This window comes from Pararge aegeria, chromosome 1 (assembly GCF_905163445.1).
Source record: "Pararge aegeria chromosome 1, ilParAegt1.1, whole genome shotgun sequence".
NCBI classification, from domain to species: domain Eukaryota; kingdom Metazoa; phylum Arthropoda; class Insecta; order Lepidoptera; family Nymphalidae; genus Pararge; species Pararge aegeria.
The window spans coordinates 18,466,205-18,491,615 of NC_053180.1; the positions used below are offsets into that span (position 1 = coordinate 18,466,205).

The 25,411-nt window shown below is 36.0% G+C and overlaps 2 protein-coding genes across 3 annotated transcripts in view; both read left to right on the forward strand.

Annotated features, from left to right (window-relative positions):
- LOC120637235 (putative ferric-chelate reductase 1 homolog) overlaps nucleotides 1–25,411 on the forward strand; it is a 40,273-nt gene continuing 14,862 nt past the window's right edge. For both annotated transcript variants that reach the window (XM_039908962.1, XM_039908971.1), the window contains exon 1: nucleotides 1–298. The gene's annotated coding sequence lies outside the window, so the exon portion shown is untranslated. The remainder of the gene's footprint in view (nucleotides 299–25,411) is intronic.
- Nucleotides 6,909–7,235, forward strand: LOC120635650. Its single transcript, XM_039906752.1, has one exon. It carries the CDS (start codon nucleotides 6,909–6,911, stop codon nucleotides 7,233–7,235), a length of 327 nt encoding a protein of 108 aa, XP_039762686.1.

Genomic DNA, 25,411 nt, shown 5'->3' on the forward strand with positions numbered 1-25,411 from the left:
TTACTTCGCCGTCGAAGGCTGTATATTTGGAAGCCTAATGGGCATCGAACTTAGTGTATAAAGTTGTAAAATAAATGGAACTTGCAAAATAAAATAAAAGAACATTTATAGGTTTATTTATTACTAAGCATAAATCTAGACCAATAGTATTTCTTTCTAAGGAGCTAAGTAGAAAAAAGTTTATTTTATATTTTTGTTCGGACTAGCATAGTGGCGTGTGAATAAGTAGTGTTTTGGTGAGAAATTCAGTATTGTGTGTAGAAATCGTACGAGTTTACGTCTTCCGGACCGGTTTATTGTGAGTATATTTTGAAAGTAAAAGTGTTATTCTTGAATTGCTTAGAAGTTTACGCTACAATGATTAATTGCAAACGCAACGTAACGAAAACAAAACTTAATATATTTCTACCGTCCATTCTTACTAAATGTGGGTCTCACAGTGAAACTCAACTGTCACGCAACTGGCGATGGAGAGAGCTATGCTCGGAGTATCTCATCATATCATCATCATATTAATATTCTACTGCCAGGCACATGCCTCCTTTTTCAGAGGGTTTATTTAGATCAAAGATTCACCATGCTGCTCCAAAGCGGGACGGTGGGCTTTTAGGATCATTATCGCATGTTAGGGATTATAACCGGGACCGTCAACTTAACGTGCTCTGCGAGGCACGCGGGTTGATACCACCAATATCTTTACTCCGGGCTCGTAATGAAACTATTTAAAATGAAAACTACAAATGTTTGGCCTGACTCATGTTTCGAATCTAAAACCCCGTGATCCGTAGTTACACACTCCAGCCGCTAAACCAAGCGGAGTCTAGTTGAGACACATAATCTGACCTTCCGACTGAGCGTCTGAGTCGGAGTCAGACGTGTCTACAAAAAACCAATGTGAACAGTATCCATAGTTTTTTTTTTTTATAGGAGGTTTATTTTTGAAAAGATTGTTGCTTTTGGTCTCCACTTTGGGTAGCCTGTATCGTGAAGGTTGAGAGGATGACAGCCGTATATCGTCACCGTATAGGTCACTCGTTTTTGCGATATCGATTACTAAGGGAAAACTTAACTAAAAAGGCAGAATGTGTTTGGCCATAATTCAATTTTTATATCTTCATATGAATGTAACAATTTCTTGCAATAAATGAATTTGAATTTGATTTTAAGAATAGTAAAATTTGTACTATCATTTAACTAATTTTAAATTAATCAATTTAGTAAAAACAAGCTTATAAGATTTGTAAAAAGTAACTTACAACTTTCTTATCCTACAGTATTAAGGTAAAACATTTTCGAGATCAGTATTAGGCTCGAGTATTATTCCATCCATAAGCGGTGGGTAGGACTTCGACTACACTTTCGGGTAGCCGCTTTCGAATCCTAACACGCACCTCTAACTTTTCTAAGTTATGTGCGTTTTAACCAATTAAATATCACTTGCTTCAAAAGTGAAGGAAAATATCGTGAGGAAACCTGCATGCCAAAGAGTTCACCATAATGTTCTCAACGGTGTGTGGAGTCCACCAATCCGCACTTGGCCAGCGTGGTGGACTTGCCCTTCTCATTGGGAGGAGACACGTACCCTGTAGTTGGCTGATAATGGGGTGATATGATGATGATGATTCCGACCATAACTTCGTATTTTTTATTATTTTAAAATTGATAGCTATATAGATGCACCTACTAGGTATACAGCTTAAGGCCACGTTCTTATATTTGAATAATTTTAATGAAATAATTACTAATACTAAATAATTCAAACAGTTTAATTACTTGAGGCCTTATGCAAATACATAATTACAATTAACTTAACACAATTAATTTAATTATTACCTTTAAATTGGGAATTCCAATAATCGTTGATAAATAGTAATCATAATTTATTTTCTCCGTATCGTTTTATTTTTTCTGCCATATTTATATAAACTACATTAATTCAATTTAGGTAGGTAACTTACTACCGATTTTTCACTTTTATTAGGTTATAATTTAATTGTTACATATATTTTATATGCGAAAGTGTGTTTGTCCTTCTTTAACGCCCTATCCTAGCCAATCTACCTACTTGATTTTTGGCATAGGTTTAGGAAGGAAGAAGTCTTTATTGCACATACAAATAGAAAGCCAGGTTAACAAAATAAACGATAATACAAAACATTTACATAAAGGCAGCCTTATCGCTTGAAGCGATCTTCTCCAGCAGGGCTAGCACGGGTGGGAGATAAAAATTGAATCCCCCGATTATATCTCCTGACAAGATATATAATGAACGTGCCCACATGCTAAATCACTGGAACATGGAATAGGAGAAGTTTACCCCCGTTTATTATTAGAAGTTTACATATATCTTATATGGATATTATTTCCACTTGTGTACCAGTGCTCTGAGAGTTGATAAAGCTGTGGGAGAAGATAAATTTATATCTTTTCCCAGGGGATATAATTGTCTCCTGCCCATGCTAGCCGTGCTGACATTCTTCGGTTGTAGGCTAGTATAGTATATGGTGATTTCCATTGAATGAATTTGTTTCGTAATAATTAAACACGGAAAAGGAAGAGAAAAAACTTAAATGAGTTCCATTTAAGTTTTTTCTCTAAACCCCCTTAGGTTTTTGACCTAAAGACAGACTTACAGACAGTTGGATTCCATTCGTTTCCTACGAGGTTTAAAACCATAGCGTCGAAGTGTGAACCTTCTTCTTTTTAAATTGGTTAAAACCGATACACCAGTAAACACAAACATTCCTACTCCCCACTATAATGCCACCAACCGAAGACAAGGGCCCCGATTCCTGACGTCATCCGGCGAATAGATAAAGCGGTGGGAAAAGATAAAATTTGATCCTTTTCCCGGGGAGAAACCCGAGAGTCCCCCATTCCCCTCCGATGTCATCGAGCCCTGAGGTTCAACTCCTGGCGAGCTGTCGCACTCACCCCCATGCCCTGTGGCGCTGGTGCAACAACCCTCAAGGTGGTTATCAGTTACGATCCTTTCCAAATAACTAGCCACCCACAAATCTGGGAAACCCCGAAAGGATGGCAACCCTATACAATTAAAATGTAATTAGTATTTTTTATTATAATGTTATCGTCAACGCGAACTGTTGGCAATGTACTCATTTGATAAACAATTTATTCAGTTCTTGTCTTGTTTTATCATTCGCTGTTTTATTTCAATTAAGAAAATGGAAATACCTAAGTACCTTCTTTATTATTGCCGCTAATCACTTGTCTTGTTTCTTAACTGTTTTAATAGATAAACAAGCTTTTTAAAGCTTTTATTGTAAATATTTTGAAATGGAAAAATCAAGTTTAAAATAAATACATAAATTCCTAAAGAAAATATTTGTTTATTTTGAAATAATATTAACAGTTATAGTGATGAAAAGATTAGGCGATAAGATTAGATTATTTACATAATAAACAAAACACACATAAAAAATAGAGTATACCTAGACATTTTGCTTAGGAACCCTTTAGATATACTTTAATTGATATGGGTAGGATTTCCTTAATACGACATCTCTGGCCCACCGTAGAGCTGGAATTGTATCTAGCAGGTTCGGGATTTATCAAGAGAGGGAACTAACCAAGTTTTTTCTTGTCGTGGTGGAAACGCTAGCTATACTACCACTCGTACTTTACGACCGACATTCATCTTGCTATTCACAGCTAAAAGTATAAAATAAATGAAAAAGCTTCATCGCAGACAAAAACCTGTTCCTGATTTTCGGGACGGGATTTTCCATTAGTTCAACCACCTCGTTAGTCCCAACGTTACCCAAAGCCGGGGACATAGTCGCATAGGAATCGCGCCTTAAGAATGACGTGCCCACGTCATCACGTTTATCATTCATGTGGGATTCCTCATGGATATCTCATATCACCAAGCAACTGGGAAGTGCTAAAAGTCGATGCCTGGGACACGGTCTTACCCACCTGCTTGAATAAAGATATTTTTGATTTTTGACTTTGACTTACCACCAGCTACCAGGTTACCGCAAGTAGGTATTATGTTAACAGTTGAGTTGACTTTACTTGACTGATTGATCCGAAGGCCGCCTTAGTCACGGCGGCTGCTCGTTAATACGTGTCAATGGCACGGTTCCGCAACGGTACGGTCGAGTGATTACGAAAATTCGTTTTTGATGTTTTCCATGTGAACATACGTTTATGTGGTTATACGGGTCTTGGACTTCGCACAAATTCTCTTTTACTCTTTTCCTTGTTTTTAAGACTTCTCTCAAATTTCCGGTTTTTAAAACGTTTATTTTTGCTGAAGATTAATTAGAATTGCTGTTGGGATGTGTGTTTTATCTTTAATCGGCATTTCTCTTACCAAAAACACCTCGATATGTTTCTTTTTTACATTAACCCGGTACATTCTGGTTTAGTTAAAGTAAAACCATCGAGCTGTATGTATATCAAATCAGTTTCTTGCGTATGTGAACGGCGCCTCCTGCCCGCCACACTAATCAGTGCAAAACCGAACTCGAGCGGTCAACCAACCCAAAAGTAAATCGCTAAGTACCGCATTTGGGATCTCAAAATATTGATCGGAAAAAATAACTTTTTTATGAACAAAACCGCTATCATTTTATTCTGCTCTAAAACTTAACCAACCACCAAAATATTTTAGCTATGTCTTGCTCAAATTCCTCAGACTTGCGCAGTTTTCTCAGCACGGCTAGCAGGCGCAAGAGACGTTTTACTCCCAAGAACTTTGCCTTCTCCCACACCTTTATCAACTCACAGAGCATTGACGCACAAGTTGGAATTCTATTCAAATAATATACGTGTAGTAAACGGGGGTAAACTTACCTTTTTCTCTGTTGCCGTGTTTTGGCAGATGGACACGTTAATTTTATTCACGGTTAGGGAACATAATCGGGGAAATTAATTTTTGGCTCCTTGCTAACTGGTAGCAAAGGCGCAACTTCATAACGCTTCGTCTTTGCAAATCATTAATAACCCTAGGTTAATTGATAAAAGCCGGAACCTGCAGCCGGCTTGGGCTAAATTCGAACCTCCAAAGCTCGTGGCAACCATCCAAATACTGACTTGGATCATAGCAATCGATGAATGGATTTGCAGTGTCACTATAGATTGCCGGTCATATGATGACGTGTTACAAAGTTGGCGTATTAAGGAAAACTACTTCTTTGTTATTGTACAGATAAAGACATGAATAATTCATCCTATGTTGTGGGTGACTCAAGGACCTAGGGTTATTAATTGTGTCTTGATTGGCTCTACCTAAAAGTTTCGTAATAAAACGGTTTTCTAGTATATAAAAAAAAATTAAACATATTTTGTGAGAGACATTCAAAGCTGCATTTAGACATTTTAATATGAATACCAGACAATAATAAGAATTGGTGAAAAGAGAAATATTATTAAAACTTTAGAAATTCAGAAGAGGGAAGATGATTGTTCACCTACTTAGACATGATGACAACATTTATCACGAAAATAATTTAGGGACAAATATAGGGAAAGAGGAGAAAGGAAAACCGCCACTGGGTTTTGCGAAAGAGAGGGAGAGAAAGAGAGAGAGAGATATGGAAGGTTAGAGAGGACTACACCGATAAGAGAGGGAACTCTTAAGTAAAAGAAGAAGAATATACCTACTAAGTGCCAACTTTTTTAGTAAGGGTATAAAATGGGAATAGGAAGTTAGTGAACGAAGTGGAAACGTACACGGACGCGGTAAAGAGAAAAGATATGATTCTTTGATTTTTTTATTTTGTTAAAAAGCTCTAAGTTATGTGCGTTTTAAGCAATTAAAATATCTCTTTCTCCAACGGTGAAGGAAAACGTCGTGAGGAAACCTATAATTGGTGTTTGAAGTCTACCAATCTACTTGGCCAGCATAGAGAGATAAAGTCTTCATTGCACATATTAAAAGAGAGAACAAGAAATAACAAAAACAACAAATATATATTTAATGCGCAAAGGCATAAAAGAATTGTGGACTACGGGCTTAAACCTTCTCATTATTGTATTGGACAGGTCTCCGTAGGCCGGTAAAGGGTTAAAAATTAAAAAGATGCTATGTAATACTTTTAGCTACGCAGAATAGCTTCCGAATGATTTTATATAACACTTATTTGTATTAACCATTTACCGGTTTTATGCGTGTCCGCCATTTTAGAAAAGAACAAAAAATGCGTTCAGCAGGTTAGCCAAGCCAACACCGATACCGATGTCTCGATAGGTCGTGCAAGCCCAAGTATAGGTACTAAGGATAAATTAGTTCAGCAGTGGCGACTCTAACTTATGCGAAACATGCGATTGGAGGTCAACCAGTATAGCAACTGATGTGTGGCGGAATGGTAACGCTAACCAAACCGAGAACCTATTACCAGACCTCCAATTATTTATTGTAGTCCTAACATGATTTATTACCTCGACTCTTATAATTTACCTCAATATTTAGAAGTCGATGTGAACGACAAAATATGCGTGAAACACAAAATGATAACATCTATATAAGTGTTTAGTACCTGCCATATTTTTTCCAAAAACAGAATTTGAATTTGAATTATATTATTACACATAACATATGTAACTATCGTATTAATAACATATAAGAGAGCGTCATGTATTAAATAATGTAGTATCAGTAGGTAATGAATCGTCATCGCTAACTTCTTTAGTTGGTTTACAATATAAGGTATCAGGTACCTACTACCGACGTGATACCTACATAGGTACATATATCGAGGTATTTTACCGCTGACTAAGCGCACCTATAACCGGGGACAGAGAATCAAATACATTTTAAGTTTTTTTCAAAGGGAATCACAGGGAAACTATACAAAACTGCAATCCGCCCTGCCATACTGTATGGTACGGAATGCTGGGCCGCTACCAAAAAGCACAGCACAAAGTTACACACCACTGAGATGCGCATGTTACGCTGGTCAGCGGGCGTCACTTGCCTCGACAAAATCAAGAACGAGTATGTTAGAGGTAGTTATGGAATCACCCCCATCGTTCATAAATTACAGGAAAAACGATTGCGCTGGTACGGACACGTTATCAGACGACCCGCAGACCACATGGTACGAGTAGCCCTGGACATACCGACGACGAAGCGTGGGCGCGGAAGACCCCCCGCCACCTGGTTAACGACGGTCCAAAATGACCTGAAGCTAAATGACATTAACGCAGAAACTGCTCAAAACCGTCTTGAATGGAGGAAACGGACAAGGAGAGTCGACCCCAGATGATGGGAAAAGGCGCAGACAGATGATGATGAATGTAGATGTGCTGTTAAATATACATTCTATGCTACGTAATTTTACTTTCTTCATCTATCTGTTAAAATATTTAAATAAATAAACCTGTCTTTATATTAAAATAAACCTGCAGTTGTGTTTTGTCAGTTACGCTAAATCGGCAGTAGGTAGACAAGTGCTTGACTGCAATCACACCTGATGGTGATGATGCAGCCTAAGATGAAGCGCGCTTGCCTGGAAGATGTCTATTCACTCTTGATTTGAAGGTACCCAAATTATAGGTATCGGGGAAGACGGAAGATGGGAGGGCATTCCAGGCCTTTGCGGTGCGGATCAGAAAGTAAGAAGCAAAACGCGTTGTACGTGTTGATGGTATTTCACCGTAACGGTGCAGATTCTTTCGGTACCTCGCAGTTCGATGGTAGAAAGAAGATGGTTTAACCAAATCGAATTATAATAATAATTTTTAGTATTCAGAGTATCACAGGGTGTAAATATGACAAATCCAATGTGAGAGATATCACACGAAACTTGTTAAATAAAAATGTTTAATAAAAATATGCGAAAAAAAGACTTCGTGCGGTTTTTTTCAGATTTTTCTTTAGATTTATTGTGAACTCGTTTTGGGAAGGATTGGTGTTGTTTGTATTGTGCATGTTGGAGTGTTAGTGTCGTTTTTATAGTGGTTGGGTGAGTTCTTTTAAAATATTATAAAGGTTTGATATTTACAATATAATATTTTGAAAAACATGCATATATAGGCGGTCAGCTCCTGTGGGAATGGCGCTGGTACAGCGGTATGTGCAGTATAGACAGCACCAGTCCTTCTCGGGTCGAATTTGCGGTAGATTTAAGGAAATGTTTGGGGGCCGTGTCCCCCATGTGCGAAGTTTCCCGCCCTTTTCGTCAGTAAAATTTTTCTCATATTTTAAATTTTAAGCTTCCCTTATATTTATATATATATACACCTGACATTGGCTAATCTGTGTTGCAGAAGAAAAAAAAGCCCTTATTAACAATCGTGGCGTAGCGTCAGAAAATAAGAAGAAGGAATACTTTATTGCACACAAACATCACAGTATATATAAAATATAGAATACGCAAAAGAACAAGAATTGTAGGCATGCAAAGGCGGCCTTATTGCTGCAAGCAATCTCTTACAGGCAACCTCTGGCAGAAGGAAAAGCAGCAAGAGAGCGGGATAGTGCTATTATATATAAATATATATTCGAAAATAAAAAGACATACATAAACATAGATATAAAATAAATATTTATATATAATTATATAATGAAAGAAGAAAAATACAAATAATAACCCATTTATTACGATATTTGTTCAAATTACTTCACTAGTAATAATAATAGTTTGCAGTGTTTTGTCAAACTTTAAGTGACAGCATCTTTCAAATGACAGAGCGTGACAAAACGCTGCTTAACTTTTATAACTTTGTACCTACCACGGTAACTGATAAAGGTATCCTCTTTATTGTTTATGTTTCTTTTTTACCTACCATTAAAAAAACTCCCCAAAACTCCCCTTTATGTTCAGATTCAGATCCTAGTCCCAGACAGATTCGTTTTTATAAGCTTATATTCTTTTTATTTATTTATAATGATTATTCTTTACTTTTAAAGAATAGTGAAACTACCAGACTACTGCGTAAAAATACATAAAATTCTTGTTTGTGCACTTCTAGAGAAAGTCCATGGTCCGTGACTGACCGTTCCGTCATATAACGCAAAGACCCATGGTAGTTTGTTATTCCAAAATTACCACTACGTAAATAAACATAAGCCCTGAGTGGTGTGAATATAAATCATTGTCAAATGAACAGCTGATTGTCGTTAGAATTTAATCTTTATAATAAACTCGGTAGTGTTTAAATTTGCTTACATTTATTTTCAATAGTAAATATTTGCGATGTATATACTAACCGCTACTCAAAAATGGGATAAGACAAATACGGATATAGGATCAATAGACCCAAAGTTTTTTTTTTATTCCACTTCAAGTCAGCCCTTGACTGCAATCTCGCCTGGTGATGATCTTACTAACTAAATCGCTTAGCGGCATGTCTTTTTTGGCAAGGTGGTAACTAGCCACGGCCAAAGCCTTTTGGTCGGCCCAAAAATTTTGGTATGGCGACCCCGCAACGATTAGCGCAGCGTTGCTTTGTCCCCAACTATTTGTTTATAGACGACGTCAAACGAGCTCAGGGAGCAGAGAAAAACAAACTGCTCAAGATCGTAAACTTTGAAACTCCGTACATAAGGCCTAGGTATGTCCAGCATTTGACGTCAACGATTGATATGATGATGGTAATGGGGGTTTTTTTGATTTGGTACACTTCTTTACACAGGTAGTTAGCTAATCAATTGGTAAAACTAATGTCGCTTGTCGCATAGTTTTTGTATCTCTAAAACTGGAATTCATACTCAAGATGTCGCCTTCTTCTAGTTCTAGGTGAAGATATAGCCGCCACGGCGCCATGCTGCGAATGCAACCTGTTGATAAAAATCTTTTTTATAATTTACACTCTCACCTTTCCTCTCTCTCTCTTTAGTCGGTCCCTCATGACTGAGGATCGTGATCACTGCTATGGCGAGTAATCTTGTCATATATGATCTCTCTCCATCGGGTCCTGTCTTTGGCCATTTGTATTGCGTTATATAAGGTACGGGCACCAGTTTCTCTTAGTTGATCTGACCGGATTAGAGATCTGCCACGGGGACGCTTGCCTTCTACATTTCCAACCACTATCAACTTTTCAATGCTCTCGTTTCCGCGTCGTGTGATACGTCCAAAATAACTAAGGATGCGCTGAAGGCAGATGGTAGAAAGACGTGTTTTAATCACCTTTCCTAAATCTGGCTAAGAAACGCCTAATATAAATGCACCGCCTAAACTAGTTTATTTCTACGTACGGAGTAATACCAATAATTAGGCAAAACTAATGTTACGTATTTCTTCCCTGAACCTACTTAAGATTAGAGTGTTAGTTATAAACATACGAGGCTTGCCTTTAAAATATAAGACTGATCACACATTACTTGCTAACTTTTTTACTGTCTCTACTTGCCTCTTAATCTAGTGACTGTCATGTCATGTTCAACTACAGATCACAAGCGAGTTAGATTCTCGGGTCAGTTCAAAAATTTACCTTGTGTTCAACAACCTAAGACGTAGGTATGTGCCTGTAATTACACTTGCAACCACAACCGAAACAGCAATGCAGCTTGGCCTAAGTAGGTAGCAGTAGCATCGCAGTAGTAGCGTGGCAGTAGACGAGCACTCTCAAGAGAAGCTCGTGAAAAAATGTTTAACCTACACTTGAGAAAATTTCAAAATAAATAGAAGCTTTAATTTACATTTTATTTTTTTGTGTATTAAATGTGATATTTATATTTTGTGAAATCAATGTAGCTGAATCGGAATTAAGTTTTGTGTTTATGTGAATAAATAAATAAATGCAGTCAATATGTGACAAGCCTTCACCGGAAGTTTAGTAAAGTCGTAATTCTACAGAAGGTTAAATTTAAGCCTGCGAGCGGGAACCGCTTGCGTGATTAATATCTTGACATTGAACTTTGTAGTTTTGCTGATTTAGCGATAGTAACACTTTTTTTTTTAAATTTCGTTTCCTTAAGGCGCAAAATTTACAAATTCCGATCACAGCGGCAGTTCATATTTGAGTCATAATAATATGTAAGCAATTTTTTAATGAAAAATTGATATTTTTATGAAAAAAGTATGCTTACATCCAATGGCTGTGGAAGATGACTCCAGCCCATAAGTGGGCCGGTAAAGGATTGATATTATGATTATGATGATGATGATCATAGCAACGGTGCACGTATCTCAGTGATTTACAAAGAGGTACTTATTCTAAAAACAGGTTATGTTTTCTGTAGAACATCGAGAATATCGTTCTCGAAGGGTTCTTGCCATTCAAGACCAAGAATCCCTCGATTGATATCAGAAAGCTAAAACTGGACTGAATCAGGCGACAAACACCCTTACCGAAGAATTATGTTCTGTTGATACAAAGTCTAAATTAACTAAGTATATAGATTCAAATGCGATTTGTGCGTTAGATGGCTTCTATTTTTTTGTAATTATAATTTTTAGTATTAAGTTATTTTCGTTTATAGCTACATTTTTTATTTCTCTGTAATGCCTCATAGTTGAGACGTATTTATTACGTCAGTGTACAAATTAATAAATAAAATCTAAAGAACAAATGTCTCACAGTTTTCCATGGGTAAATTAATTTACGATCGGTACGAGTAAGTATGTTTCTTTTATAATTAGATTCATTGGTGCGTGCGTGACAGTTTTTAAAATTTTTTCGACGCGACGGGATTTTCCCGGACCTACCTCTTAGTATAAAGAACTCCGTGTTTTCCTCATTTCTTCAATTTATTATAAAACTATTAACGTCCTAGTTGTTTTCATGCTCAACCTTTTTGCTCTTATTGCATAGGATGGATGGGAGTGCAGTTGAACAATATAAATTTAATAAAACCCTGTCTTTCAGTATAGACATTATTCTACTAGTCAACCGCTTTCATTTGATATCCATAAACAGGGAGTTCTAAAAAAATTTTACTTTTATCGCCATTTTGTGTTGCTGGCCATCTTGGTTTTGAAATTTGTTAGGTTTTTTTATATTATTTTACTAGTCAAGCCCTTACATTTGATACCCATACTGAGGGGTTGCCAAAGACATGTAATTCACCATTTTGTAGAGACGGCCATCCTGGACCTATTATCATCAAACCTTGCCAAGAACCCTCTGATTAATTCACCTTTCAAAATAAAAAGACCAAATCAAGATTGGTTCATCCGATCTGGAAATACGATGTCACAGACAAACACACACGCACGCACACGCACAAACACGTAAGTTATAACGTATAAGCGTAGCTTGTGTATGAGTACTAGGATAACTGAAAGAATATTTTTATGAATAATATACATAAATGCTTATAATATACATATATACAACACCCTTAACCCTGTTAGGGTAGCCTCTTCATTGATAGTGACTTCTTCAAGGCAATCGCTTAGCGTAAGGAAAACAAAACAAAACTTTGGTGGTCTTTGCACAAACTAATAAGAATAAATAATGAATACATATTATTATACAATAAACTTACCTAATCGTAAAATAATGCAAAATAAACTTCAAGTAGGAGGACCTTAGGATTGTTTACGTTTTTTTAACGAGAGTGAACAAGGAAATAACAATTGTATACCTACTTACAGAACCTGTTCCCACGGATATATACGTATACTATATCTGATAATAAACGCAATTCTCTTAATCTCAGTGCAGACACCAGTAGCATGATAACGAATAAGACACCGGGAGGTATCTTTGCATCGTTCGAGTCCATGGAGGACTGAAGTGTATCGATAATGCAGTCGTATTTATATCGAAATATCCACCAACTCAATGAACATTTGAATGGGTTAATCAAATATAATTTTAATTGTTTCTTGAAAACTAAATGATAATTAGTAGCGTATTTGTAAAAATACAAATCATCCTAATATCCGACAAATAATAAATTTAAAGTTATCAAAAGTTTAATTTAACCACTTTATCTATTTACTGTAACATTTTTTAACACCTCAACTGACGCATGTTCTCAATTCGATAAGCAAGTATTTCTGTTATTGATTTTTAAGAATTCAATATTTTTTCATTCATTATACCTAATTATAAGATTACTTGAACGGGTCGAGTAATTCTTCGCAATAGGTGTGAAATAACGAAAACAAAAACAATTTCATTACCTATAGTTTATATAAGTGACTTACCGATACAAGTGACTAATATAAACTATATATAATCTAACTAACAATATACCGATTTGAGTCATTATTTTTGATCGTTGTGAAACGCGGGAAAGAAAAAGTTTTATTTAATTATAACCTCACACGACCGATTAGAGGGTCCTTTATTTATCGGTGTGAATTTACAGAAAAGCAAAAGGTTTCCATTTCCTTTAAAAAGGTAACTTCAATTAAGCCATTTTATAGGTAGGTCTCATTTATGTCCCACTAAATTCTTGAACTGATTTATATATACAGTCAATTTTAACACCTTAAATAACCTCATACCGACATTTTTTATTTAATTAGCTACAGAACTTTAGCGTATGAGCATCAAATAGGTATAAAGCTTGTGTATGTTTAAACACACTAATCCTTCATATAAAATCATATTATTATATGAAACCGTAGGGCATCAAAATCGAACTTTTTTATGTCTGAAGATTATTCTTGTGTACATCCTAAACCTAGTCTAGATTTTTTTTCCCTATCTTTTGTTGGGTTGCCTCGCAGAGATCGTTTTTTAGAGATAAGGCCGCCCATTGTACCTGTGTGTTTTATTTAGTTTTTTTTTTTCATAATTTTATTTCTGTTAGTGTATTTTCATTTCTTTGCTAACGTATATTGTAAATGCTACAAAAACAAAGCTATAATTCTGCACGGCTAGCATGGGCAGGAGACAATTATATCCACGGGGATGGATATAAATTTATCTTCTCAAACAGCATAATCAACTCTCAGAGCACTGAAACACAAGTGAAAATAATATCCAAATATCATATGGGTAATAATAAAAAGGGGTAAACTTCACTTATTCCATTTTCTCGTGCTTTAGAAAGTGGACATTTTAATTATATGCCCTGTCAGGGGATGTAACCGGGGGATATAATTTTTGTCTCCTACCCCTACCTGTGGTAGCCCTGCAGGTAGAGGCGACTTCAAAGGTTACCTACTTAGTAGCTACATCGCGTTTTTATAAGTTATAACGTGGGAACTATCATTATTATCTCAAATGGATGCGTCATAATATTTAAGCAGAAAACAATGGCAGTACAATGGACTTGTGACCAAGTGACCTGGGTGTACAAGTTAATACGATGACTTATCTACTTGTAGGTATATACCTACAAAGTGATATTTTTGTCATATTTTTCTGTTCCTGTCATCATTATCAAGCCGTACCGGTCCACTACGGAGCACGGGCACAGTAAACTAAATTATAATAAAATAAATAATAAATAAATAATAAATATACTACGACAATACACACATCGCCATCTAGCCCCAAAGTAAGCGTAGCTTGTGTTATGGGTACTGAGATAGCTGATGAATATTTTTTTATGAATATAATACACATAAATACTTATAATATACAGATAAACACACAGACACTGAAAAACATTCATGTTCATCCCACCAACATTTTCCAGTTGTGGGAATCGAACCCACGGCCTTGGACTCAGAAAGCAGGGTCGCTGCCCACTGCGCCACTCGGCTGTCAAAATAAGTAATAATATAATAAAATGTAATAAAATATGTATCGCTCCAAAGTGCTTATAGCCTCGGTTTACTGGTTGAATGCGTGGTTACTAATTTTCCATAATTTACTAAAATACAATTGTTACTGTTTATTAAATATTATTAAAATTCTTTTAAAAATAATTCCTTGTACATATTTGTTTATTTGTCTGGTTGGCTATTCGTTGTAACTACACAGTGGAATCAAAATTCTCTCCAAACTTGTTTATTCATAGACTCTATCACAGATTTAAGAACATACGGAAACCGTGTAAACGACTAATATTGAAGCATCAAAAACCACTCCACTTTAAATTGGTAACTCCATTTAGCAGTTGACAGTAATTATTTTACCTCTAATGTTCTAAGCGTTCAACATAAAATGGGAAAAAAATTGTAAGCTAGCAACATTCCGCGGGTGTAAAGTGAGAGGTGCGCGGGGCGTTTTCACTGCATACAATAATGGCAGAATTAGGATTCTGTATGTTCTTAATTTAATGAACTCGTATCGTTTTTATTCTTCACAGAAAAAGAGATATTCGGCAGTGTACACTTTCCATTGTCAAAGTCTGCGGGCTCGTTCCGGTGATTTATTTGATTCAATTGTACTAAAATCTCAAATTTTAAAGATGAGTGAAACTTGGTTGTCCGGTAATGAGATAATTGGATAATGCCTTATAATAAAAACATTCAAAGTATTAAACACCTTTTTTCTGTTGTCGTTTTTTCTACAAACGTAAAATACGGCGAAAGATAAAAAAAATTAAAACATTTTTATGTTGTTACGCCAAAGAAGAAGTATAATTTTGCATAGTGGTAATTCAGGGGTCAGAGAATAAAAATCATAGCAATAAATAATCTTAATGCATTAACAGTACGCTTTTCACGAGTACTTGTGTATTTCGTATAAAAAGCGCTCACGTCAGCTCGCGTGACGCGCTGACGCCCAAATTCCTCGGCGTGGGTTGCGAAGTAGGCATTAACTAATCGCTGTTGTTACCTTGTCTTTAAAAATGACTGCGTGGGAACAGCGTTTATGTCGGTGCTTGGGTTATCCCTTGTATTATGATCTAAAATGTAGGACAAGTTAATAGTGCTTTCTTACGCCTTTCTTTTTCTCTGGGCAGTTTCCGCACGTAAGTACGTCGCTTGTTGTGCGTTGAAATTTCCTGTTCTTGCTCGCTACTCCAGCCATCCAAGCTCATTCCAGAAGCCTAGCATGCCGCCCAGGTTGCTGAGGACTTCCGGGAAAGTGGCTGGGGATGGCTGGTAGCTCAGGCAGTGGCGTGCATAGAGGGTATGCAGACGATATAAAATGAAGAAAAGTATACCAGTACGAGTTATAAATACTTAAAAGTAGGCTTTATAGAACTCTTACAATGGCTATCCTTAAGTTTTATATAACTCGCACTGGAGATTTTCTTCTTTTTTTATCACCTGAATACCCTGTGCATACCCTCTATGCACGCCACTGATCTCAGGTAGATCTCGAATTGCGTGTTTCATCTGCCTCCATGCATGCTTTGCAAAGAGGGATGTCGGTGACACCTTTAATGGAAAGATGTATTTTTATGGAGCTATGCCTTAGTAGCTAACTTAGTAGTGCTATCGTTTTCAACAAGGCTGTCAATTAAGTTCCTGAATAATTGCTTTAATTATGGACTCGAAGGGACATGAATTTGGAAAGATTGGACACGGATATAAACGGATATCCTTTAGCGTCCAGAAAGTAAAGGTGCCTTTTCGCTGTTCCAATACGTAACTTTGTATTTACAAATTCGAATGAGGTTATTGTTTTTATTTTCATCTTCAAATTGTCATTGCTTTATTAAGAAGGTTATTTTTTTTGTTTAATTGTTAATCTTTAAGTTAATAATAAGGCTGTATTGCACACAAGCAATAAAAAAAAAGCGTATTGGAGCGTCTTACCTATATTTACATAGTACCATGGTGTATACTTAAGCTTTCCCGTAGTTTACCATAACACCGTTATCCCTTAAGCCTTACTGATAACACAAAAAAGTATCACCTATTAAACTTCCATACATCAGGGTCTTACAAATAAACGTGGAATAACGTGGGAATCGATATGCAATGTTGATTATTGGATTATTGGATTAATGGTTTTGTCACGCATTTGAAAGCTGCTGTCAGTGAAAAATTCAATTACACGCTTAACACCTATGCCGATGCTGTGCCTTCGGTGGACGGACACAGGGCGGCATGTTGCCGGACGTGGTCCATGCATGCCCTGCGAAGCGTTGCTGTAGTTATAGAGCGATGGTTTTCCACAAACCATCAGTTGGGGCATCTACTTCCGATACACTGATACACTTAAGTACTACGTTTAATTAAAATTAAAAACAAACCAGTAAAAATACGTGTAAACCTCGTAAACTAACTACATGTACTGCAAAGGTGGTCTATACAAACTCCAGCTATACCATTTACTGAAATATTCCTCAGAACCTGCTTCTAGTTGATGCACGTTTAATAGAATATATCGATTTAAAATCGGTTCTTTTATTTTTCAGTAAGTTCACTAAGTAAAATTAAAATAAGAAAAGTTTAAAAAAAAATTAAAAAATTGTTGCATTTTTCGCAAATTAAAAATTAAACTACTACTTTCTGTCGCTTTAAATCAAAATTAACTAATTCGTAATTTGATAATTATTCAGAATTAGGAAAATTGTGATTTGACGTTAAATTACGTCACATACTTCGGCCGCCATTTTTTATTTATAGCTCCTAAATTATCTGTTATGAAAGTAGGTATATCTACAAATATAAGGTGTGTTCCTTTTCATCACAATGCGTTTTTAGTTATTACAGTATATGTTTATTACATAACATACTTTTCATACACTTACACGCATTATTCAATAGGCATATAAACAAGATTTTATTTCATAACATTCGCTATACCTACATTACTACTTATAAAATTTATTACCTACGTAGATACGTGCCAATAACTCGTTTTAGTTTAAACCTTGAGTTAATGGCACAAACAACGAATTCTTTGAATTTTGAAACATAAGGATATAATGTTAACCTTCGATATAAAATATAGGGCGTAGATACTTTGCTAAAGTACCTTACCTCAGTAGTGGTAGAGCTTTTTGTGACAGAGCTGGTTCTGCCTCTATGCAGCATTGTTGCCAGTGGCGTGCACTTCATACATGCACAAAAGCACTGCCTACCATAAAACTGATATATAACTCGTATAGGAGGAGAATTTGAGCCGTTTTATGCAATTTTCCTGCTTTATGCATACCCTGGTAAGAAGCCCAGCGCACGCCACAAATTGTTGCAATGCTGAGTTCCGGTCTGAAAGGCGTGTTTGCCGGAAGGAATTACAGGCACAACCAGTGCATCAATCTTGATGAAATTCAGCAAATATCCTGCAACCAGGAGACCATACCTACTTTTCATCCTGGAAAAAAAAGTTAATGTTCACGAGGATAAAACTACTTTGGATACTTGTGCAGTTGAAAACTTTCCTAGTGCAGCGATGAGGTCTGTGGTTTTAAGTAGGAGGTCCCGGGTTCGATTCCCGGCAGGAGCGATTTGGGGATTTATAATTTCTCTATTTTCATTAGTATGCTGGAAGGCTTTGGCCTTGCCTATTTACCACCTTACCGGCAAAGACAAGCCGATAAGCGATTTAGCTTTCCTTATCTTTTACGATGAAGCGAAGAAACCGACCATGGGTAACGGTTAACAGTTTGCTATAACTGCCATACTCCTAACAGGTTAGCCCGTTACCATCTTAGACTGCATCATCACTTACCAACAGTGGCGTGCACTTCGTACATTCACAAAAGCACTGCCTACCCTAAAATTGATGCCAACCGTTGCCAGCCAACAGTTGAGATTGCAGTCAATGGCTAACTTAGGTATAGTGGATTCACGAGGCACGTTTCCGATACGTGCCGCTAAGATGTGGATCGCCCTCCCGGCAACTGTGTTTGCTGCCACGTATAATTTGAGTACCTTCAAGGCTAGAGTGAATAGGCATTTTTTAGGAAAGCGTGCTCCAACCTAGACCTCATCATTGCTTTCTAACGGGCATGATTGTCGTCAAACGCTGGCCTATCGTTAATATAAATGTAAAAAACACTGTTTTTGTGTATATGGTCCTTTTTTCGACATAAGCTTTTACTGCCACTAACTGTCTGATAAGTCTAGGGATACCGAACATATAACACAAACCAAAAGAAGTGTGTTTGTTTGTTGGTTTATCATTACTTTGATTTCTGGCATAGTCAGTTGAAAGGACGGTGAGTAACGGTAACGTAGATAAGTAACGGTATCCCCAGGATTTATAAAAAAACGTAATAAACGCCGACGAATAACATTGGCATCAGCTATTAGATATATAAAAGGCGGACGATTTCGCGCTATTCGCACAATATTGTCATACCCGGCTTCCCGATAACGAGGCTATAGTCAGTTTAGAAGTAAAAACATTTTATTGTTTCGATTAACTTCTGTGATAAAATAATCGAGGCTACCAAAAACCCTTCATTATAATTTGTGTTAACGGTGTTCTAGATTTCTTGACCCATTTCCCCTTATTAATTATTACTTTAAGTAGCGTTTCTTGACCCTTCGCGCCCTAGATACAAGTCACGATATATCGAAACTAAAGCTATTGTTAAGCTGCACTCGTCAGCAGTTTTGCAGGAAAATTTGTATCTATAATTCCTTTCTATGTGTATTTTATAAGTATTTATGTATATTATTCATAAAAATATTCATCAGTCATCTTAGTACTCATAACACAAGCTACGCTTACTTTGGGGCTAGATGGCGATGTGTGCATTGTCGTAGTATATTTATTTATTTATTATTATTTCTCTATAAGTCGGTTATGAAATTTAACCACAATTTTTTTTTCTTGTTGTTGAAATTATACAACTAGATGTGTGCCATGAATTGGGTGTATTAAGTAACAACCTATTACCTATGGCAAGTGTGAGAATGCGATGCGCGTCGGGGTAGTTACTTCTATTGTACTTAAATTCCGTACATTAACTCAATCGAATATAAAATCGCAAAAATAAATCTGCCGTTTGTTACCTATTTTTGATCATCCAAATAAATCACTGTACCTTATGTTTTTTTTTAATTAAAAAAGGTCGGAATATGCTGTTGACTTGTTTCCGATATTGGAATCTGAATCTGAGAAGTTTTGATGCATTTATTTATTGAGACCAAAATAAACCAACCGATATTTGATGTGGCAATGTAATGAAATATTTAAGTTTATTAGCATCCGTAATTACTATTAATGTATTTAATGTACTTCCTCTTTTCCGCCTTTCAAAAATTTTCGGTCAATGATAATTTCAAAATCAAAATACTCTTGCAACTACTTGGTCCCCTACTTTAATTTGCGTAAGTATTTTATTAACAAACGTTACTAGCCGACTATTAATATAATAAAAATAACTGTTTTGTTAATAAACTTAAAATTTATGGAAGGACCTATACTTGCTGTAAGTTAACATATCTGTATTGCTAAAAAATAGATAAACAGTCGACTTACAAGAAATTGTCATAAATTAGTGACATCTGCATATCGTCTGCGAAAGGTGCAGAAGTCATTTGTGGGATTGAGTATACGCTTTTATAATATGATTTCTAAGGTAATGTTGGACCTACCAATGCATAAGTTTAAAGAATGTGTTGATATTGGAAAAGAGCAACTGCTGAGTTTCTTGCCGGCTTCTTCTCGGTAGAATCTGCCTTCCGAACCGGTGGTAGAGTCACTACAAACAGACAGACTTGACGTTTCAAAAGTGCTTATATTAGGCCTACTTGAAATCAATGAATTTTGAATTTTGAATTTTTTTTGAATTAGATAATTTGGAATAAATTAAAAACACAAATGCAGCATTCCATTCGGTTTGGAGTATAACTTAGACCCTTAACAATTAAATGGGTTCGTCAACTTAGAAAATAAGTGAAGAGACCGATTCTCTAAGATTCAATGCTTAAAATGGTTGACGTTAATTATTATGAAAATCTTTATAAGCCAGCATAAAAAGTTGCATTATGTTCGTTTTTTTAAATGGAAAATAACTTAAATTAACGATCCATGACCAATTGGATGTATTTACGATCCTTAAAAAAACCTTACAAACCCTAAACGTAAAAACGTATAAAGTACTGTCATGGTTTTTTTAGTTTGCTGTACTAAACTGTGGCGCTAGTAGCCATAAGATGAATCTGGAGCAGTTGCTGACATTGCAAAGGCAAGGTCGCCGATATCTCGGTGACCTCCCTCAGTCAATGCTCATTGCAACAAATCGGAACATTAGTTAATTTTAAAAGCTTCGCTATGTTGTAAACGTATTAAAAAGTAGGCTTTACACTTAAGCCTCAGGTTAATGGGCGCAAGATGGCAGTTTTCAGGACGGGCACGCCATGTAAAATAAAACTAAAAATTCATTTTTTTCAAGTAGGTAGGCCTAATATAAGTTATTTCGAGTTTGTCTGTTTGTAGTGACTCTACCTCCGGTTCGGAACGCAGATTCTACCGAGAAGAAGATACCCAGCAGTTGCTAACTTTAAATATAATTTTACAATTTATCAATTATTGTTCTATCTTGTGTTGAGATGAAAGCGGAGCGGATTGCTTCCAGGCAACCTTGCCATTTTAGAAATTCATCAATAGTATAGTATCCTCGATGTATTAAATGCGTTTTTGTACATTCAACATCATTTAGCCCATAGGCTTGGTCCGTCAGTAATTACTATAAAAAAAAAAGATTCGGTGTGCAAGCCCTAATCCAAAATGTAACTAATCACTGGACTGGTTAATTATTATGCAACATTGGGCCGAGCCTAACGTAAAAAAATCTTCATTTTATTAGGCAACTAAAACCTCTTACAATTGTAACTACGATTTAATTCTTATAAAACATAAAACTTATATTTTATAACTCCTAGATATAGTTGCACAGCGTGAATAAAGTTTTTTTTTAATAAGTGCGTGACGCTAATTATGCTAAATGAAATGTTTTTATTTACGATCTTTTTCAAAGAAAATTGGGTAACTCGTATCACACAGACATAATTGAAGTAGGCCTAATGCGAAATAGTGCATCATAATTCACGATAAAATACGATGACCTATAACGTGTATCGTTAAATTGTCTTGTCATTTAAACGTCAGTCTTTTATCGTTATCATCAATAAAAGGTTTTTTAAAAGCCGACACTATTTTTTACAATACTCAGTATACTTTCTAATCATTAGAAGCCAGTATACTAATGTTGGGAAAGTACCTAGGTATGATTACAATAATAGTTTATTCTGCTGATTGCGTAGCTGTCTGTCTGTTGAAGAGTTCTATCCACGATCTTCTAAGATCGACCTAGATCGGATCGGTCTAATCTCTCACCAAACTTACGATCCTCATCATATCAACCGATGAACTAAATTCAAAACTCCGCGGACTTGTGCTTGTTGCGTCCAGCGGCTCCCTGGGATTAGAAACATCAATTTCGTCTGTAGAGTGAGTTACCAACGAGTCACATCCAATCGTTTCACACTGTGACTCGTTGAGAATTATTTTCCATCGAGTCATACTGTCCCTTGGGTATGACTCGTTGGGAACCGTAATGGTAAAAAAGTTGCAACGACTAGTAAAAGGTGTAACTCGATTGGGTGTGACTCCTTGGGAACTCACCGTCTGTCGGGTCTGTCCACCTAGTCGGGGGACTACCAACGCTATGATTACCGGTGCAGGGTCGCCATTTCTGATTTCATTACATAAAGATGCTCCGAGCACAGCTTTCTTTATCGCCTGCTGAATGAATCCCTTTTATGGGGCCCTGAATCCCTTTAATGAATCTCTTTTATGGGACCACGTTACCAAGCCGATAGTAATCGCTGACAACACGCACTGTTCGAACTGTTTGCACTGTTAAGCATTGCGTGTTGCAATATACTCGTACCTTTTTATATCACAGTTAAACCTTACCAGTAAAACTAAGTGAACGTTTTAGATAAAATAAAACGGTAACTCACTATAAAACTGTTATAAGCTATCATATGCTTTTCAGGTATCAATATAATGCCCAACGTCATCTTTGGGCAATACATTGAATCTGCGCCTATAGCCTAGCTTTCGCTGGACCGAATTCGATGCACGCATTCTACATTCTGTTCGGAATTATGTGCATTATAAGCAATCAATTCGCCCCTTCTCATTGTGAAACGAAACCCGTGCCCTGTAGTAATGGGTTGATATGATGATAATAATGAAGCAATCACAAGCTTTAACGTTGAGGAAAAACATCAACAATAAATCTGCATGCCCGAGTGTTCTTCATAATGTTGTCGAAGTTACGAAGTCTACCATTCCGCACTGGTACAGTGTGATGCACTACGGCCTGAACCCCCGGTAATAGGTTGAAAATGATATGATATGATATGACGAAATCGCAAAAGGATACCTACCTATAACCTATCTATACGTAGGTATAGATTTGATAACCTTCTGAATCATCGTATATATTTTAATGGATTCGGCTCGCACAAAAAGAAATAAATGTCGGTTGTAAACTTTATTAAGTAGTAATCATTCAGCATAATTGAACTTAGTATTTATATCTTACTTATATTTCGTTTTACGCCTTTGGTTGCCTGGAAGAAATCGCTATGTACCGGTAAGGCCACCCAATTGTACTCTCTCGCTCTATGTTTATATATCTGTAACTATTTTTTCTTCTTTTTGTACAATAAAAGTGTATTCATTCATTTATACGTGTTTACGTAGCATTTATTGCTGTAGCCATACCATCGAACATAAGTACCATTTTAATTTAATTTCCAAGTTAGGTATAAGTTTAACCGACAATTTTTATTAATCAAAATGTTTATACCCCAACTCGTCTTCCCACGGGGTGTCTTACTAGGCGACTAAAAAAAATAAAAAATGAAAAATTATTTATTTGTTATCTCAATTTCATTACAAAACAATAGGCTAAGACCTCCATTTAAGTTTGGAAAAAACCTGTATTTGGAGATCTCGCTCTTTCCGATACAAAGTTTGCACATATACTGATAACATGACTTAACCAATTTATAATTTTATACTTTTATTTGGTTTATTGTATAGAATATTTCAAAATCAATCATGCAAGCATGAAAATATGTGAGTAAGTGAGTGTAAGTGTTTGTGTGTGTGTCTGTTTATGTGCTTTTATTTTATAATCAGAAAGAGAGATTCTGTCTCGTCGTACACGTACGACTCTCGAGAGAATAGAATCGACGAGAATCTCTTAATTTTTTACTGTTTTTTTAGTCGTGCAGTTTCAGTGGATAAATATTTAATAATCTATTTATTCTATTATACAGCAGACAAGATTGTTTCTTTAGTTGCCTAGAGGCAAATGCTGTTTTTGTGTTAACTGTAGAGACAATGCGACTTAGTATTTGTTCTTTTATTTAAAGATTTTGTATTCAAGTGTAGTGTTTAATGAACTTTTAAGATAACGAGAAGTATCTATATATAATTGTCTGACTGTTAGGACATTGCTTAGGGCATATAGTGAATTAGTGGGATGCCGAAAACACTTAAAATTAATGACCTTTAATAAACTAATAGAAGAGAGACTAAGAGAATTTAACGGAGATCGGGCATCAGGTTCTTCTTGCTACTACTATCTACTGCAATCTCCAACACGTCTGCGCAGCGTGGTGATTCTGAGGAACCTTAATAACTGTTATAGGAAATAAATTGATGAAAATGTATTTATAAATCTAATTTATTTGCACTGTGATACAGAATAGGTAGTAGGTACCTAAGTGGAATAGGAGTGCCATTGTCTACGCGCCAATGAACCAAGTGATAAGTGTTGAGTGAAGGCTGAACAAAAACCTGCGTTGCAAGGTTCTGCCATTGTGACGAATTTGTTTACAATGTAATCTAACTGATTTTCATTTGTCCTTTTATTTTATTAAGTATACCTAAACGTTATAAATATAACTAAATTGTTCAAAACCAATGCTTTGAAGCGGTTACGTAGAAGCGTTGGGAGTCATATTAGAAATTAGAATATGCCTTCCAATTAAGGGAAACGAAGTCACGTTATAAGTTGGTGCAATGGGTAGGTGGCTTGGCCCATATAACCACTCTGTGTCCCGCAAAGAAGTGGAATGCATGAGGCATTATATATTTAATATATATGAGGCATTTGTCTTCAAAACAGTGCACGGCAGGGTGATTATGTATCTCGCGACAGCAATGCGACTGGCGTAAATCTTGCAATCACTGCTGTCCCCATTACAGTATCTCTCTTAACAAGTGTTACAGTAATTGCTAAAAGTGGTTAAATAAATAAACTCTTGATAACTATAATTCAATCGGTGCCATACATTTAATTAAATTCATAAGCATTTTAATGAATGTGCTAATAATTGTTTTTATTAATAATTAATAATTTTCAACAAATAATTAATATTATATTTTATTCCGAACAATGTTTATGACATCCGGTGGGTATTTTGATATAAATATGGGTGCATTTTCGATACACACAGAATTATTCACAAGAAAGTAAATGACAAAGATTTTTCTAAGTCAATTATAATATGTAATTATAACTTAATTTGCCTAAGAACCTGCAAGTACAAGTCATAAGCCGAGTATCAGACATGGCTCTAGGTAATTAAGTCTTTCTTAACAATCTTCTAAAGTGGCTGCTCAGACAAACATACATAATTGATTAAGTTCATACACTTGCATATCTGCACGATGTCTCGTTTATTTTATACGTTGGAATAAA